Genomic DNA, 16,178 nt, shown 5'->3' with positions numbered 1-16,178 from the left:
CCAATGAAATCGATTGTATTTTCAGACCAGCAGTGATCACTGCTAAGCTTATCCTTGATTGTTCACAGTGTTAAAAAGCATTTCAGAATGGAAGTGAAAGCTGAGGAGGAGCAGCCAAAGGCGAAGAAAGCTACAGAGCCTGTGGTTAACATCACTCAGGATGGATGGAAACTGAAACTCATATCTCTCAGGTATGTGCAGGCATGGCTGATACTTCCTTGCCAGTGTTGTGTTTTTGTTTGTCCAAGGCCATTCATGCACCCGTGACGTCAGAGAATGTCACAAGTAGCAGTAAATGGGACTCCAATCGGTTAAAATTTCTGACACTTAGATTTTGTGGTACTGACAGTCCTGTGAGCTCTTGGGACTTGGGTATCAGATGAAACGTAAAAAAGAACTAAACTTTGCTTTTCTTTCCCGACTCACGTGTGGAAGCACGGACATGAGTCTGATTTATGACCCCGGGCATAGACACAGAATTCCTAGATACTAGTGTCTATGCCCCGGGCAAGGTTGTCAAAGCAATTCACGTGCGTGTGGGTGTGGCAGTGTGTGTTTGGGGTGGTGGTGGGGCGAGGGGTAAAGAGAGATAATATATGTGAATATTTGTGTGACAGTGTATGTGTGTGCGCGCGAGCGAGTGTGTGTATGCGTGTGTGCGAGCGAGAGTGTCTCAGTGCGCGCGCGCGCGCGTGTGTGTGTGTGAGACAGAGAAAGTTTGTGCGTGTTGCTCCAACAAATCTCAGATTGCAGCAAAGAAATAACTAGGTTCTGAACTTGTTTGCATTTGACGAGAAGAGCAGTGTTGAGGAAGTGTGGACTGAAATGCGCACTGGCCTGAGTCAAGCCCTCTCAGATCACATCCCCCATAAGCAAACAAGATCCAAGCCAAGCCTCCCCTGGGTTGACTATGAGACCAAGAAACTCATACGTAGACGAGACAGAGTCCATAGACGCATGAAGAAAAACGGAGATGAGGCCCTCAGGCAGGAATTTAAGGCACTCAAGCGCCTTATCCAGAAACGTCTATGTCGCGCATACTGGAGACACGTAGAAGGCCTGATCTCTGACGAAGGAGAAAACCAGACCACCTCCAAGAAGTTCTGGAGCTTCATCAAAGCAAGAAGAACAGAAGGAGTGGGTGTCTCCCCACTTAAAGAAGCCGGGAAACTCATCTCTGACCCCAAAGAGCGAGCCCAGATCTTAAATATCCAGTTCCACTCAGTATTCAGCCCCAAACACACCATTACAGCTGAAGAATTCGAACAGCAGTGCCCCCCTGGACCAATCCCCCTAGACTATCCATCATGTGCTGATATAAACATCACAGAAGATGGAGTTAGAAAACTCCTGCTCAACCTCAACCCCAATAAAGCCTGTGGCCCAGACGGCATTACCCCCAGACTTTTGAAGACGGTTGCAGAGGAGATCACTCCAGCCTTCACCCTGCTCTACCGCATTTCATACTCCTCCAGCACCCTGCCACAGGACTGGAAACAGGCCAACATCACACCTGTCTTTAAAAAGGGAGAAAAATACAAAGCTGCAAACTACCGCCCCATCTCCCTCACCTGCATAGCCTGCAAGCTGATGGAACATATTATCACCAGCCACATCATGTCCCATCTTGAGAACAATGAGATTCTCTGTCCAGAGCAGCACGGCTTCCGACGCGGACGGTCATGTGAAACGCAACTCTTAGGGTATGTGGAAGAAGCGACTAGAGAGATAGAGAAGGGAAACCAGGAGGACACTATCATCCTCGACTTCTCAAAGGCGTTCGACAAAGTTAGCCATACCCTACTTGTTCACAAACTACGTCGTTACGGCATCAGAGGACGCACCAATGCCTGGATCAAGGACTTTCTCAAAGACAGACAGCAGGCTGTGGTAGTGGAAGGAACAAGGCTCGGTTCTAGGGCCGAGTCTTTTTCTTCCATACATAAATGACCTTCCTGATGGCATAAAGTCGAAGATCCGCCTATTTGCCGATGACACCCTGTGCAGCAAGACCATCATAAAGAAAAATGACGAGCAAGTGCTGCAAGATCTACACTCCCTTACCACCTGGGAGGAGAAGTGGTCCATGGAGTTCCATCCACAGAAGTGCTCAACGCTGAGAGTTTCCCGGAAAAGGGACAAGACCGCCCCTGCGTATGAGCTACATGGTCAGAAGATTGAAAACGTCAGCACCACAAAGTACCTGGGCGTCAACATTCAGGAAAATATGCAGTGGGAATCCCACATTGACTCCATCACCAAGAAAGCCAGCAAGACCCTAGGCTTCGTCCGGCGCAACCTCAAGATCGGCAACAAGAAGACAAAGGAAACTGCATACAAAGCCCTTGTTCGCACGCTTCTTGAGTATGCAGCCACCGTCTGGGATCCCTACACTGCAAACGAGGTTGAGGCCCTCGAGAAGATCCAACGAAGAGCAGCAAGATGGGTCTCAAATCGCCACCGCCAAACATCATGCGTGGACTCCATCCTCAATTCACTCAATTGGCCTCCCCTGCAACAGCGCCGCAAGAAAGCCCGCTTGGAGATGTTCTACAAATTCCACCATGGTATCATCTCCATCAACTCCAAGTACCTGCCCAAGCCATCTAAGAGCAGGCTGAGCTGTAGAACGAACAACAGCCTGAGCTACGACATTCCCTCCTGCACAACACTGTACAGGCAGATGGCATTCTTCCCAAGGACCATACCAGAATGGAACAAGCTGCCTCAGGAAGTTGTGACGGCTGAGTCACTGGACTGCTTCAAGTCCAGACTGGCCTCTCATCTCTAAAAGTGAATCCATTCCCCCCCTCCTCCTAACCACCCATACACCCCAAATCACCCCCCACCCCACCCCTCCCCCCGCTCACAGCTGATGCAGAGGCTTGGCATCATGTCAGTGCACGCTGAACGTACACTGGCTGGCCAGGTCGCAAAAAGAAAGGAAGAAGAAAAGAGAAAAAAGAGAGGGTTTTTTTTTTTTGTTTTGTTTTTTTTTTCTCTCAATCCTCACAACAGCGCAATCCTTAGCAACCTCCCCAAACTACAACAGAACCATCAATAGAATGATGTTGGTTGTACAAAGGAAGAAGAAGAAGGACATGTGTAAGTAACACACATGCCTTCCTCTCTCTCTCTCTCTCTCTCTCTCTCTCGCTCTCTCTCTCTCTCTGTGAAAACTGAAATATACAGTTTGCTGTATGTATTTTGTGGTGTGTGTGAAAACTGAAATAAAATAGAACATGGAAAATAAGATAATGACTGCTCACTGTCATGGTTTTATCAATTTCAGGGCAGACCTGATGAGATCATGGTGGGTCTTGAAGGTGATTGGCTTGATCATTTTCCTTGGCCACATTTCCTTGCCTCTCTTCATTTTGTACAACAGCTGGATTGTTCCCAAACTGGTGTTTTCAACTGTTGGTGAGTTCAGTGCATGTGTGCACCAACATATGCACACACACACTCTCTCTTTTTCTCACGCTCAAATACATAAGCACATAGACATGCATAGACATTAACAATACTCATAAGTGTGCATATTAACATATCTATACACACTTTATTTTTCGAAGCTATGTATAATTATATTGATCATCATAATCTAAAGATAAACCACATGATGACAGGCGCAGTAGCCAAGTGGTTAAATTGTCAGACTTTTAAATGTGAGGGTCCTGAGTTCAAACCACCATAACAGCACCTGGTGGGTAAAGGGTTGAGATTTTTTCCCATCTCCCAGCTTAACTCACTCGCTGCCATTGTCCGCATATGCGGACATCGTCGGAGAAAGCGTTGGATGCCAATGTCCGCATATGCGGACTTGGATTTTAAAAAGTCGTGCTGTCGGAGTGACGCGTCAGATGCGAAAATCAAAAGCAGATGTGATATCTTACGTCACCTCTGGTCAGCTTTTCATTCAGACATGCTGCGTGTGTGTCGCGATAAGCTCAACCGTAGTTGATAACAAAGCGTGCCCCCTGTCAGCTTTGTAAGTTGTTTGACAAGATGGCGTCACGGCGAAGTATTCCACACGGTCGGAGAGGTGAAATGTTACTCAGCGTCGAAGATGCTTTGGAAATGATCCAAACTGAAGGCTCTGATGTCGAAGGAGATAATGTTGATTCTTCGGACAGTGAATTTGAACCAGATCCCGATGAACTAGAAATAGATTTGGCCGCTGAAGAGAGTGTTTACAATGGAGAGGAAAGTGAGGAACATGTGGCAACAGATGAGACAGACACAGACGACGAAACCACTGAGGAAACGGACGATTTTGCAAGTGTTTTCACCAGTGATTGGACTGACAATTTTTCCTTTTTCTCTCCCAGGACTCAGCATCACCTGCCATGAGCTCTTCCACTCAAGACAAGACTATTGTCGGTGATACTATATCAGGCTTTTGTGTACAGTGAACTTTTTTTTCATTATGTAGAGACAATTTTTTTTTTGTATGTGTGAATTTCAACATTCTTCACCACCTGTTCATACTTCATTGCATGCACTAGGTCTTCAGTTCCTCAAATAGTGTTAGAATGTGATGTGGAACATGTTCAAGGGCACTTGGTGTACCTTTCTGATGGGTGCAAAAATGCTAAAAAATACACAAAATATGGATACCGCGATCAACATCAAGATGGCGAGTAAATACTTTGATTTTTTGCACACATATGGAACAACATTCCCTGCATTCATATACTAAATATCAATTGTCTGGGTGTTTATTTGTTTTTTTAATAATTTTTTCCCCATCCTATACAAACCCTGGGTTTTCAGGGATCGGCAAGGGCAAAAACTCATGGCATGGAGTGAGTTAACATATGTGCAGACCTGCTAGTGCCTGAACCCCCTTTGTGTGTACATGCAAGCAGAAGATCAAATATGCTCGTTAAAGAACCTGTAATCCCAAGTTCGGTGGGTTATGGAAACAAGAACATACCTGGCATGCACACCCCCGAATTGGGAGGATGGCTGCCTACATGGTGGGGTAAAAGATAGTCATACTCGTAAAAGCTCACTTGCGTACATACGAGTGAATGTGGGAGTTGCAGCCGATGAACGAAGAAGAAAAAGAACCACATGATCACATGTATTGATCAGTTTCTGAGTTTATACTGTTTTGGTATAAATGTTATAAATTCTCTCTCTTTTTCTCTGTGTCTGTCTGTCTCTCGCTCTCTAATGAATGGTCAGTGTCTTCATCTTTGTATATATTTTTTTTCTTTTTCTTAATACATACTTATTATAACTGTGAAAAAAAAACTAGGTCAAGACTGTATTCATAAACATAAACAATTGTTTACTACTCTTTTAGTCGTTGATCACATTTTGTTTTTCTTTATTCACAAGTGTTATGTACCTTGCTATATTTTCAGTGCGATGGCCACCATTCTCAGACCCAGCATACCCAACGGATTATGGACTGAATGCCACACGCAACTTTTACCTTGATGTGCAAGAAGACGTCCGTGTTGGAGTATGGTCAGTAGAGCTGATAGTAACTGAACAGACCAAAAATATTGTGTTAAAGTAAATAATTACTTGTGCAGACTAGTCCGAACACAGAGTTTCATATATTGTTGACCCATTCAACATTTGTAGATACTCTGTTCTCTCAGTTTGATAAAAATAAACACATGCACAGGCACACACATATGCACAAGTACAAATACATGCATGCACACACACTTAATCACTCACTTTCTCTGGGTTTTTTTTTTTTTCTTTCACACTATCAAGTATCATGCTCACTTTTATTATAAAAAAAACACACTTCTGTAGATAGACTGAAGCACAAAGACATGCTCATGCGCGCACACACATGCTCACACACACACACACACACACACACACACACACACACACACACACTTAGGTAAATAGAATCCTGATGTATAATGGAAGTACACACGGTGGTGGTTCAGGCACACGCTGCCTAGCAGTCTGTCAGTGGGGGAAGAAGTGTCATGGGAGGAGTACGACCAGACTTTGCCCTCAGCCAAACACATCTTCTTGTATCTCCACGGCAACAGCGGAACCAGGTGAATACAGATCTTATTAATGTTCTGTCAGTGTGCATAATTCTGATTGGCTGAGTTAAATGTGATCGTTGGAGGAGGCAGATCGATCTGCTCCTTTGGATGTTTGCTTTTATTAACACGTTTCTGTTTTTCTGTGTGGTGTGTCTGTCTGTCTGTATGTTATGCTTTTTATTGATTTCTGACTGTGTGCCTTTGAATGTTATCATGTGTTAGTGGAAAAACTATACTCACCTATTGATACTAAAGAGCGAAATAAGATGTTTTAAAGGGTGTTGGGGTGTGATACACATACATGCAAAAAAAAACCAAGAAAACCCCTCTTTTTTAAATTTTGTAATTTCACATCTATATTGATCTCTTGTACCCTGACTGACACAAATCATTGATACCACATATTCACTTGTAAATGGTAAAAGGACTGGACCAAGTGAACTGTGAAAGAGAAGAAAAAAAGATGACAAAATTGTTTCTGTGCAGTTGACTCTTGCACTAGAAATCTTGATGGACGGTCAGCAGAAGTGACTGTCTTGTATAGTTTGCTTACATATACTTCACTTTGACCTACCAGTACAGACTAAGACAGCTGTCTGTTACCTGTTCTGTGCTTAGTACCAGTCTGCCAGAGGTGACAAAAGCAAAACAAAAACAAAAACAAAACCAGTTGACTCAAAAGAGGAAGCTAGTCAGGGATACAGAGGGGAGGTAACCTACTTACGGGAGGTTATCGGCCGTAGCTACTTTCGTTTTCTCCGCATGGGTGGATAGTAGTTTGCTTAGGACAGGAATTGGACTCCCTGCCGGAGTCTGCACTAGTGGGTCACGGTAAAGTATGTTAGATAAACATAATTTTAGTGGAAAAAATTTCCTTTGACTGTCTTGCATAGTTTTTATTATAACCATTATAACAACCTTATCTTGTGTGCAGGATTACATTTGTTTTGCTGTATTTTGTTATGTTTATTCTCTGTTTCATTTTGGATTGATTTTGTGGTGGTTTATCGTGTCAGAGGAGCCTACCACAGAGTTCAGATGTACAAATTCCTGTCTCGACTGGATGCCCATGTTGTGACCCTGGACTATCGTGGTGAGCAGTACCTCAACGTTTTTGTTAATTTTGTTGTTGTTGTTTTGTAAATGGGAAAACGTGCGTGAACTTCTTTTCTCATTTAAGAGGTGTGTGTGTTTATTTGCCCTTAGGATTGTGCCATTACAATAGTGTTGGTAAAGATGTTACACTGCTATGGGGTCAGATACATGTGTTCCAAACATGCCTCAATACAGTTTGTCATTGTAATCTTGAATATTTCAAGCTCGTTACATTTTCTGATTTTCAGATGATATACAGTCCTAGTTACAAGCAGTATTTTAACTTCAGACAAATAGCACAAAAATTTACAGTTTTAAAAACAAAATGCTTAACCCATGACATTATTATTATTGTTTTTGTTTATTGTTTGCTGGCACAATACAAGCTCAGGTATGGGTCACTTGTAACTTGTTTATAGAGGAAGGTTTGTCTTATTGTAGTATTGCATATGACTAATGGCCTTATTTCTTCTGGTGTATATGCTAAGGTCCATAATTATGGACATTTCCCCATCAGAAAGGGGGATACCCAGTATGTCGAGTGTATATGATTGGTTTAAAACATTACTCTGTGTATGATCTGTCCTCAGGTTTTGCAGAGTCCACTGGATCGCCGACAGAGGAGGGGGTGGTGAAGGACGCTCACTTCATGTACAAGTGGCTGAAGGAGAAAAGCAATGGATCGCCAGTTGTTATCTGGGGACATTCTCTTGGAACGGGGTTAGTGTGACTGTTGCTTGAGTAGGGTGTTTGTTTTTAGAACTGTTTGTCTCATTATGAAAGTATTTCATGACTTCTTTTTGTGGAAGTTTTTCAGTCACACATCATGTTCTTAACTCACTCAGTACGGCCAGTCCTCTCTTCTCCTCTACACAGACCCCTCGGATGTCCAGTGGGTGTCTGAATGACCCAACCTTTAGCTTCCGTCGTCAGAATTGTGGTATTCTTTGTCAACATTCACCTCTTCAGTATAAGAGCCTTCCGCTTGCAATATTTTGATGGTGGTAATTGGGGTGAAACGCTGTTAACGTCGTCTCTTTCGCCGTTCGTATGGAGAGAGTTAAGCTTCTGTTTGTCATGGCAGTTGTTTGATGTTCTGTAATTATTGTTGTTGTCATGGCAGTTGTTTGATATTCTGTAAATATTGTTGTTGTCATGGCAGTTGTTTGATATTCTGTAAATATTGTTGCAGGTTATGTCATTAAATGTTTTAGGAAAGACTTTTTTTTTTCAGTTCTAAGATTAAGGGTGACTATTCAATGTCTTATTTAAACTTAGATATCCGGTGGATGTTTTAATGAGTGGGCTTTTTTTCAAAGCACATACATCAGTGACCAGATCTTTTTATGAAGGAATTGAAACACTAGCTGCTGGATGTTGAAGAGAGATCTGTGGCTGTCATTCTGTGTTTTTCTTCTTTTTGTTCCAGCATCAGCACAAAACTGACCAAGCAGTTGTGTGATGAAGGTAAGACTATTTTATTTTCACACAGATTGCCTCTTCTTAGAAAGCAGCTGTGATACTGTTCAACTGTCACAGAAAGATATAATGTCTTGACATCTGATGATTGTTTATATTAAGTAAAAGCTATGTGTTGTGAGTTTTTAGGGAAGAGACAGTTGCTTGTGTTGGCCAATATATATCTTAAGAAGAGATAATATAGTCTCACAACAGTTGAAACAAAATAGCAATTGAAAGCCAGTACTGACAGCTGTTAAGATCAGCATGGTCTTTGGTTGGTTGGTTGTTGTTGCTATTTTGATAATCACTGTTTAGTTTTTGTTTGACGGATTTGTTGAAACTGTCAGTGAGTGCAAGCCATTCATTTATACACTCTTGATGCAGTGTGATGGTGGTCTGTAATCAGTTGCAGAATCTCATTGCGAATTGCAGTGTTTAATATCACTGAGGTGAAAGACATGATATTTACTGATCAACAGTAACAAGTGAGTGAACTGTGATCCAGCCAATTACTGAATGGAGGATAGTGGCCATTTGAAAAGGACGTGTCAGAAAAAAGTCCACAACTGGTTTTCCACCACAGTGATTCATTTGTGAGTCAGTGTCAGTGCTGCTGTTCACTGGAAATTCTTGTCTCCAACCAGATTATCATTCAGACATATGTTTGATAGACTACAGTGTGTGTTGTGTGTGTGTGTGTGTGAGTGTGTGCAAATGGTCACTGTTATATACTTTTGTGGGGGGAAAAAAGCTATTGAAATACGCACTTTGTCATTGCTACATATATGCAGGTGAAAAAAACCCAGAAATATTGACAAGCACTGTTGGTTTGTGATGGGATTCAGGTGATCCTCCGGCAGGCCTGGTCCTGGAATCACCATTCAACAACATTGTGGACGCAGCATTTGAGCATCCTTTTGCTTTTGTAAGTATCAGGTTTGTGATGTGTTGGTTTTGAAACCTGTAATTTGTACTGAAAAAGGAAACATAAAGGACTTCGTTCCATTTCAGAGTTTGAAAAAAGTGTATACTCGCGTGTTCTTGGGTTGCAAGTCCCACATTTACTCATGTAATATATATACACGAGTGGGTCATTATGTGCATGTAACAGCCACACTCTGTTTTCGAGGATGTGCTTGCTGTGTTTTAAGTGTGTTTATGCAGCAAAACTCTGTTTTTGAGCGTCTGCTTGCTGGGTATGTTCTTGTTTCCATAACCCACTGAACGCTGACATGGATAACGGGACTTTAATCTTCTGCATGCGTATACACAAGAAGGTGATTCAGGCCATTGTAGAAGTCTGCACATACATTATGATAACCTGGGAGATATGGAGAATCTCCACCCTTAACCCACCAGACACCATGACCTGGGTCTGAACCCAGAACTCTGTTTAAAGTCCCTTGCTTTAACCACTCAGCTGTACCACCCATCTTATTATTTATACTGTTAGTTATTTGATGGCCAGGTGTTTTTGTGCTCATGGTTTGGTGTGTATTGTCACAGCTGTTCAATGGCATACCTGGCTTCAAGTCCTTCCTCCGTGACAGTGCTGTAGAACACAACGTCCGTTTCAACAGTGACCAGTTGTGAGTTGTCACCTGCCATTTTCCTTCTGTTCGGTCATCAGGGTGTTCGCTTGGTGCTTTAGACAGGCTTTAGAATGATCTTTGATTTATGTGGGTGTGCAAGTGCGTGATTGTTTTGTGTGTGTGTGTGTGTGTGTGCACGCACGTGTATGGTGGGGTCCGGGTGTGGGTGTGTTCATGTGGGTGGATGTGTGGTTGTTCAGTTGTGTGTTGATAAACTGGAATTTTTTATTATTTAACAGTAAATATGCAAGAACCTTATTGAATTAAACATGAATCTGAATAGATCTGTGTAATGAATCATATTATTGTAATGTATTTTTATTGAAGCTCTGATTTGTTCACATCAAATAATTTTATTGTTAACTGTACTTATGATGCTTGTTTAAAGTGTGTATAAGTAGTCCCATGTGCAAGCCAGTGTGTATACATTCCTGCTTGTTTCTTTTCTTGATGTTCTGTGTTTGAACTGAAGTCTTTTGTAAAAGCTGTGCACTCTGGGCATGTGAGAGGACATCTGCATTACGCCTGGAGATTTAAGATGATTATGAACTGACTTTTTGAGATTTTGCTTTTTTCCCCCACTGGTTTTATGTTGAAAATCAATTTTTAATTTACATGTACACAAAACCTCCAAGTGTATAATATTGCCTTACATTGTTTCAGAATCAGAGGTGTGACCTCTCCAATATTGATTCTTCATGCAGAAGATGATTTGATTGTTCCTTTTCATCTGGGGCTGAAGGTATGGCATGATCGTGTGACGACAGTAAAACTTCTTATGACTTTTTTGTTAAGAGGCATCTTTTTGATTTTTTTGTGTGATTCATTTTTGTTTTGTTTTGGCATTGTATATTTATCACAGAATTAATGTATGTTAATTTATCCTTAATCTATCTGTAATTGTCTGCCTTCTTATAGGTTTCAGCAGTTCCAACCCATTTCCTTGACGTTGCAGGAGTTATAGAAGATGATGATGATATTGATACTAAATAGCGCCTATTTATTCAGTCCGAGACTAAACTCTAAGCGCTTTTGAACACGGAATCATTTGTACAACCGGCTGCTTTCTGGGTAGAGCCATTGGGCACTCATCATTCATTTCCTGTGTCATTCAATCAAGTTTCAGTCACGCACGCACACTCACTCACACAGACATGTAACATTTTACATGTATGACCGTTTTGTCACTTGGCCTCACCATGTAGGTTATTAGATATGACCACACGTTCACTCACACATTCACTCACACATGTGTGCACCCTTATTCTGTCTTTTGTCTGCCTCCATTCTTCCTCTCACATACTGTTTGATATTTTCCTATAGCTGTATGAATCTGCAAAGAAAACTCGGTCTCATCGCACTGGAGGTGTTGAGATGGTCAACTTCGAGAGTCACTTTGGCTATGGCCATAAAAATATCTACAAAGCACCAGAGCTGAAAGAGATTGTCAAGTAAGTCACTTTATCGTCCCAACCCCTTCAACAAAATGTTTGTGCGTGTTCATTTGATGCCAGCAGATATGTATGCATTTGTTAAAATTTTGTCATCAGATTTATGTGAGCTCAGCAGACATGTATATATAGTAGTAGGATTTGTATCAGTAGATATGTATGCATCCATGCATTACATTGCTTTCGTTTGAAAGTTCTTGTACAGATGCAGTAAATTTAGCGAAGAATGTTATTCATACACTTAAAACTTTATTAAACAGCGTAAGGGTTAAAGCAGTAGGCAGATGGGAAAAGATGAAGAAATATATTTAGAGATACGCTGTTTGAAGGGAGCTGTTGAAACTGTTCTCAGAATATCCATTGCATTTTTCAGGAAATTCCTGGAGACCTGTCATCAGCACCAGCTGCAGTGAAGGGCCTGAAAGTGTTCCAGTCTACGGCTGAGCTTGGCGGCAAACGTTCCCTTTTTCTTTTGTTTAGAGGGTAACATCTCAGTTTTGATGATGTTTATATAATCTGATTTTGGATTGCAATTATCTTTTTTTTCTTTCTTTTTTAGCAGATATGTTTTTGTAAGTAAACAAATAAGAATATTTTCTTTACTTTTGTTGATTCTTTTCTCTTTTTTTTCTTTTGTTGATTCTTTGCTAACTTTTGTATTCACAGTTTATAGTCAATTATGGGTATTATTTGGGGTGTTGAATTTTTCCATGCTTTTCAGTAAAAAAAAAAAAAAAAAAAAGACAAAGAAAAAAATGACCACTATTTTTTAAAGCAACTTTGTGATCTGTTTTGGGGGAGTTGTTTTAACTCAGTCATGTTACAACTGACCAACAACTGAAAAATACATTTTTGCTTAACATGGTTTGAACCCTCAGCAAAGTCTGTGACAGTTGATGCTGAGTAAGCACAAGCACAGACGCAAACACAAAAATCATTTCTTTTGCAGACAAACCAGTGTGAGTAAATCCACCTGTGTTGAGGCAGGTAACAAGAATGATGTCAGTGGCTGCAGAGCTGTTGATGATCTGTCAGAAAGATGACTAGAAGCTGTTGTGGATACTCTTTGTTTTTATTACTATTCAGAGAGCATGATTTCTGTTTCAGTCATGTTCATTGAGCAAACCTAGTTCAGATTCTGGTATCTTCTCAGTGTTCAGTGCATTTTATGCAGTGGTCTTTTTCTGAGGTGAAGAACCCAAATGCAGCTGAGTGAGGAAAAAAAAATCTGAATTTTGTCAACAACTTCTTAAATCAAGACATACAGTTCTCATTCTTGTGCATCTTACAACTGCGAAAAAATTTGAAGGCAGGATTTGTAATCATGGAATTGTAGATATATCAGTAGGGTGTTCAACCTACTGGAGTTAACCTCCATGACTTTGTTGTGTAGGTGTCATATTTGCTATAGTATTACACTGTAGAATAGCTTTAATGTTGCTGATTGTATTGCTGTTTGTGTTGTAGTGTAGTATGTATCTAGATTTTTATTATTCTTATATTTGCCCTATTCTAGGAAACAAAAACTTATCTGTCAACAAAAAAATCTTCCCACCAAGTAGTGTGAATGTATTCTCAAACAACTCACTGCAGACACTGGTAAACATTGTGCACTTAGGTTTTCAAGTACATGAGTCTGATCAGTCGCTGTGACATCACTGCCCATCAAAAGATGTCCCCAGAACTTATGGAGTAAATGACAGCCATACCAACATGCTGACACATGAATGTCAACTATCCGCACAAGGATTGGGGAACGTGACCCTCAGGCTCCAAGTCCTGCAAGGGATCATGGTGATGGCTGTTGGAGAAAGATTCATTCCTGTCATTCATTGATACAGTGTCAGGGCTGACAGGGGAAGGAGAGAACTTTCAACATGGCCCACTGTGTTATGGCATAAGCATTTGGCCAATGCCACTATAGAAAGATGGTCACAAGCAGTTGCTAGGCCGGTGGCTTTGTGGGCCACAAGATCTGGTTTTCAAGTGGGCGGCTTTGTTATGTATAAAGTATTGTTGATCCTGCCAAATCAATGCAATGTCTTGAGTTGTACAGTCAATGACCCTTGCTGTTTGTACAGTCAGCGATCCTTCCTGTAAGTGTTACTTGTGATTATCGTATGTGCGATTATTGTATGTGTAACTACCTGTGCTAAACTGACGAGTATGATCTGATTGTTGTCTGGGTTCATCAGATCTGAATTTTTGTTGATTACAGTCCTGTTTTTGTTGGTGTGAATACTCACACTTTTCTCAGAATCCTGCGCACAATCAATGCAACATTTTTGTTTGTTTCTGCTGTCGTTGGACCTTGGCATGTGTTGGTGACCTGTAGTTTGGTAACAGGATCTGGCTGGATGTACTCGAGTTCTACAGAACTTGTTTATAATTACATAGTGATACATGGCTGTGTATCACAGCATTATAATACTTCTTTCATTGGAAGATTTATGGAATGGCCTAGTGGAGGGTTTTTTGTGCTGCCCCTTTTTTTGATTGCAGGTGGCTTTGTTCTGAAGCTAGTCATCACAGTCCCCCCCCCATATGTAACCACACAATGACATACAATTGTTTTGTAACAGTCTCACTGCCAGCACTCAGCAAGGAAAATTGTCAAAGTGAAGTCATCTTGAGAGCGCATACCATGGAATTTGGTGCGTTGGTGGACTGTCTTGGTGGAATTTACTGCCTGTTCTGATTCAAGGTATACAGGACACCACCTGTGAAGTTCTCCACTGACAAAAATTAACTCACAGAGCCAAACTGAGGGAGATGCCAATGACTGTGTTAAAGAGTGATAAAGGTTGTGTACAAATGTCAGGACTGTTGAGTGTTCTCTGGGCTGATACTTGAATTTTTGTTTTCCTAAATAATGTGTGATATTTTTTTCTTTCATAATGAGTGATGATCAACATTCTAAAACTGAAAATCGTAGATGACATTTTCCCATCTCCCTCTTGCTTTGAAAAGGGTTGACACTGATTAAGACCCCCCCGCCCCCTTCCTTTTTTCTTTCAAATGTTATCCATGTTTTTCTGATATTTGTGAAATACTGCTTTGAAATCTAAGATTTCATTTTCTCACAACAGCCTTGAACTCCTGACATTGTACACCAGATGAACCTGAAGCTGACTGCAGGTGCACATTAAAGTACATGATGCTGTTGAATTGTGCACATGCTGTTCATGTACAGTGTTGGCTGTACAAAATAATATACACCTGTAATAATAGTACCAAGGGCTTGTTATGGGAGAGTAATGGATGAAAATTGAATATTTATAGGGTAAAAAATATTTGACATTAAATATGAATACTTTTGGTGGTTTTTTGGGTTTTTTTAAAAAAATCTCTGATGTTTGGAACATGTGAGAAATGTATATTGAAAAATTGAAACTGCTTGAAATGTTAACCAAAGCTAAGTTTTGTTTCATTGCCTGTTTTTTTTTTGTTTTGAACGAATAAACAGTTAACCATGCATGACTTTTTCAACTTGTGTAATTTGTTTGAAATGTTGTTTCAGTCTATATCAATTGTTATACAAGACCAGCACAGCAATAATTGTGAACATTTTAATACACAAAAGGAAAACAAATCTTCAGAAAAGAAAATATTTTAATTCAGTCAAATTGGTACTGCACCGAGACACCCAGTTAGAAAGCAGAGCCTGCCTTTACAAACCATACAGACAGGACAACACATGTGAAAAGCGCTGCCCTTGTTCGCCTGAAAATATTACCTTGGCATTACAACTGGGGGGAGGTTGCTCGTTGGAGGTAGTATCATGTGCTTGGCTGTGAAGAAAACATTGTTCACTGCTTAAATACATATTACATTCTCCCTTGCTTAATGTAACCACTATCAGATTTTTTTCCCCTCAAATAAAGACCAAGACATGGTAGCAACAGGAGCCACAAGATTGGAGAGAACCACTTTTTGTACCCTTGATATCCTACACAAGATCCAACAACAGAGACTTGTAATTTTCAATTTTCTCCTGCAAGTCAAAGAGCAACTATTATCAATTAAAAAAAAAAATTTTTAAATCAATTTTTGTTGTTGATGGCAAGTGTAATTTTAGGAGGGCTCTGGGAAGAAAGACTGTTTACTTCTGAACCAGATGCATTACTAGTTGTTCATATTGTCACAACTCAAAAAGAATCAAAATCCACAAATAAGATTGCAAAACATACAAAATCAATTACTTGAGGAAAAAATTTTCACATCTGAACAAGCCTTTACATATCTTGTTCAATCATTATCACCCAAACATCATCACTGTAGTGACAGAAACTGAAATAAAATCTATGATGAACAATTCTTGATACAACCTTGCAAAAACATGATCATTAATAATAATTGCAGTTGTGTATGAACTCAAAGTATGTTTAACTGCATCAGATAACTTGCAGTTGCTTATAGTTACATCATTTATCTTTCTTCCCCATACTGACAGACCTGCCTGTCACTACAATGTCTCTGTAGTACCGAGTGATATAAAGCCACACATTTGTTCCAAGTATTGTTTCCAGCAATTTCAGAGTTCGATG

At 40.6% G+C, this 16,178-nt stretch overlaps 1 protein-coding gene across 1 annotated transcript; it reads left to right on the top strand.

The window, feature by feature from the left end:
• Positions 1–58: 58 nt before the first annotated feature.
• On the top strand, positions 59–15,108 carry LOC143281276 (lysophosphatidylserine lipase ABHD12-like). Its single transcript, XM_076586405.1, has 12 exons — positions 59–191; positions 3,293–3,423; positions 5,376–5,481; positions 5,925–6,041; positions 7,049–7,125; positions 7,718–7,847; positions 8,557–8,594; positions 9,434–9,513; positions 10,095–10,177; positions 10,844–10,922; positions 11,504–11,631; positions 12,005–15,108. The coding sequence occupies exons 1-12, from the start codon at positions 88–90 to the stop codon at positions 12,042–12,044; spliced, it is 1,113 nt and encodes a 370-aa protein (XP_076442520.1). The 5' UTR covers positions 59–87; the 3' UTR covers positions 12,045–15,108.
• The last annotated feature ends 1,070 nt before the right edge of the window (positions 15,109–16,178 follow it).

The sequence above is a fragment of the Babylonia areolata genome, chromosome 4 (genome assembly GCF_041734735.1).
Source record: "Babylonia areolata isolate BAREFJ2019XMU chromosome 4, ASM4173473v1, whole genome shotgun sequence".
In the NCBI taxonomy this organism is placed as follows: domain Eukaryota; kingdom Metazoa; phylum Mollusca; class Gastropoda; order Neogastropoda; family Buccinidae; genus Babylonia; species Babylonia areolata.
The sequence above is the reverse complement of the archived record's forward strand: the minus strand, read 5'-3'. Positions and strand labels throughout refer to the sequence as shown.

Excerpts from the sequence above, each read along its gene's own strand:
- LOC143281276 (XM_076586405.1), top strand. The coding sequence starts at position 88 with ATGGAAGTGAAAGCTGAGGAGGAGCAGCCAAAGGCGAAGAAAGCTACA. Across the intron at positions 5,482-5,924 it reads GACGTCCGTGTTGGAGTATG|GCACACGCTGCCTAGCAGTC; the intron begins GTCAGTAGAGCT and ends GTGGTGGTTCAG. Across the intron at positions 7,848-8,556 it reads GGACATTCTCTTGGAACGGG|CATCAGCACAAAACTGACCA; the intron begins GTTAGTGTGACT and ends TTTTTGTTCCAG.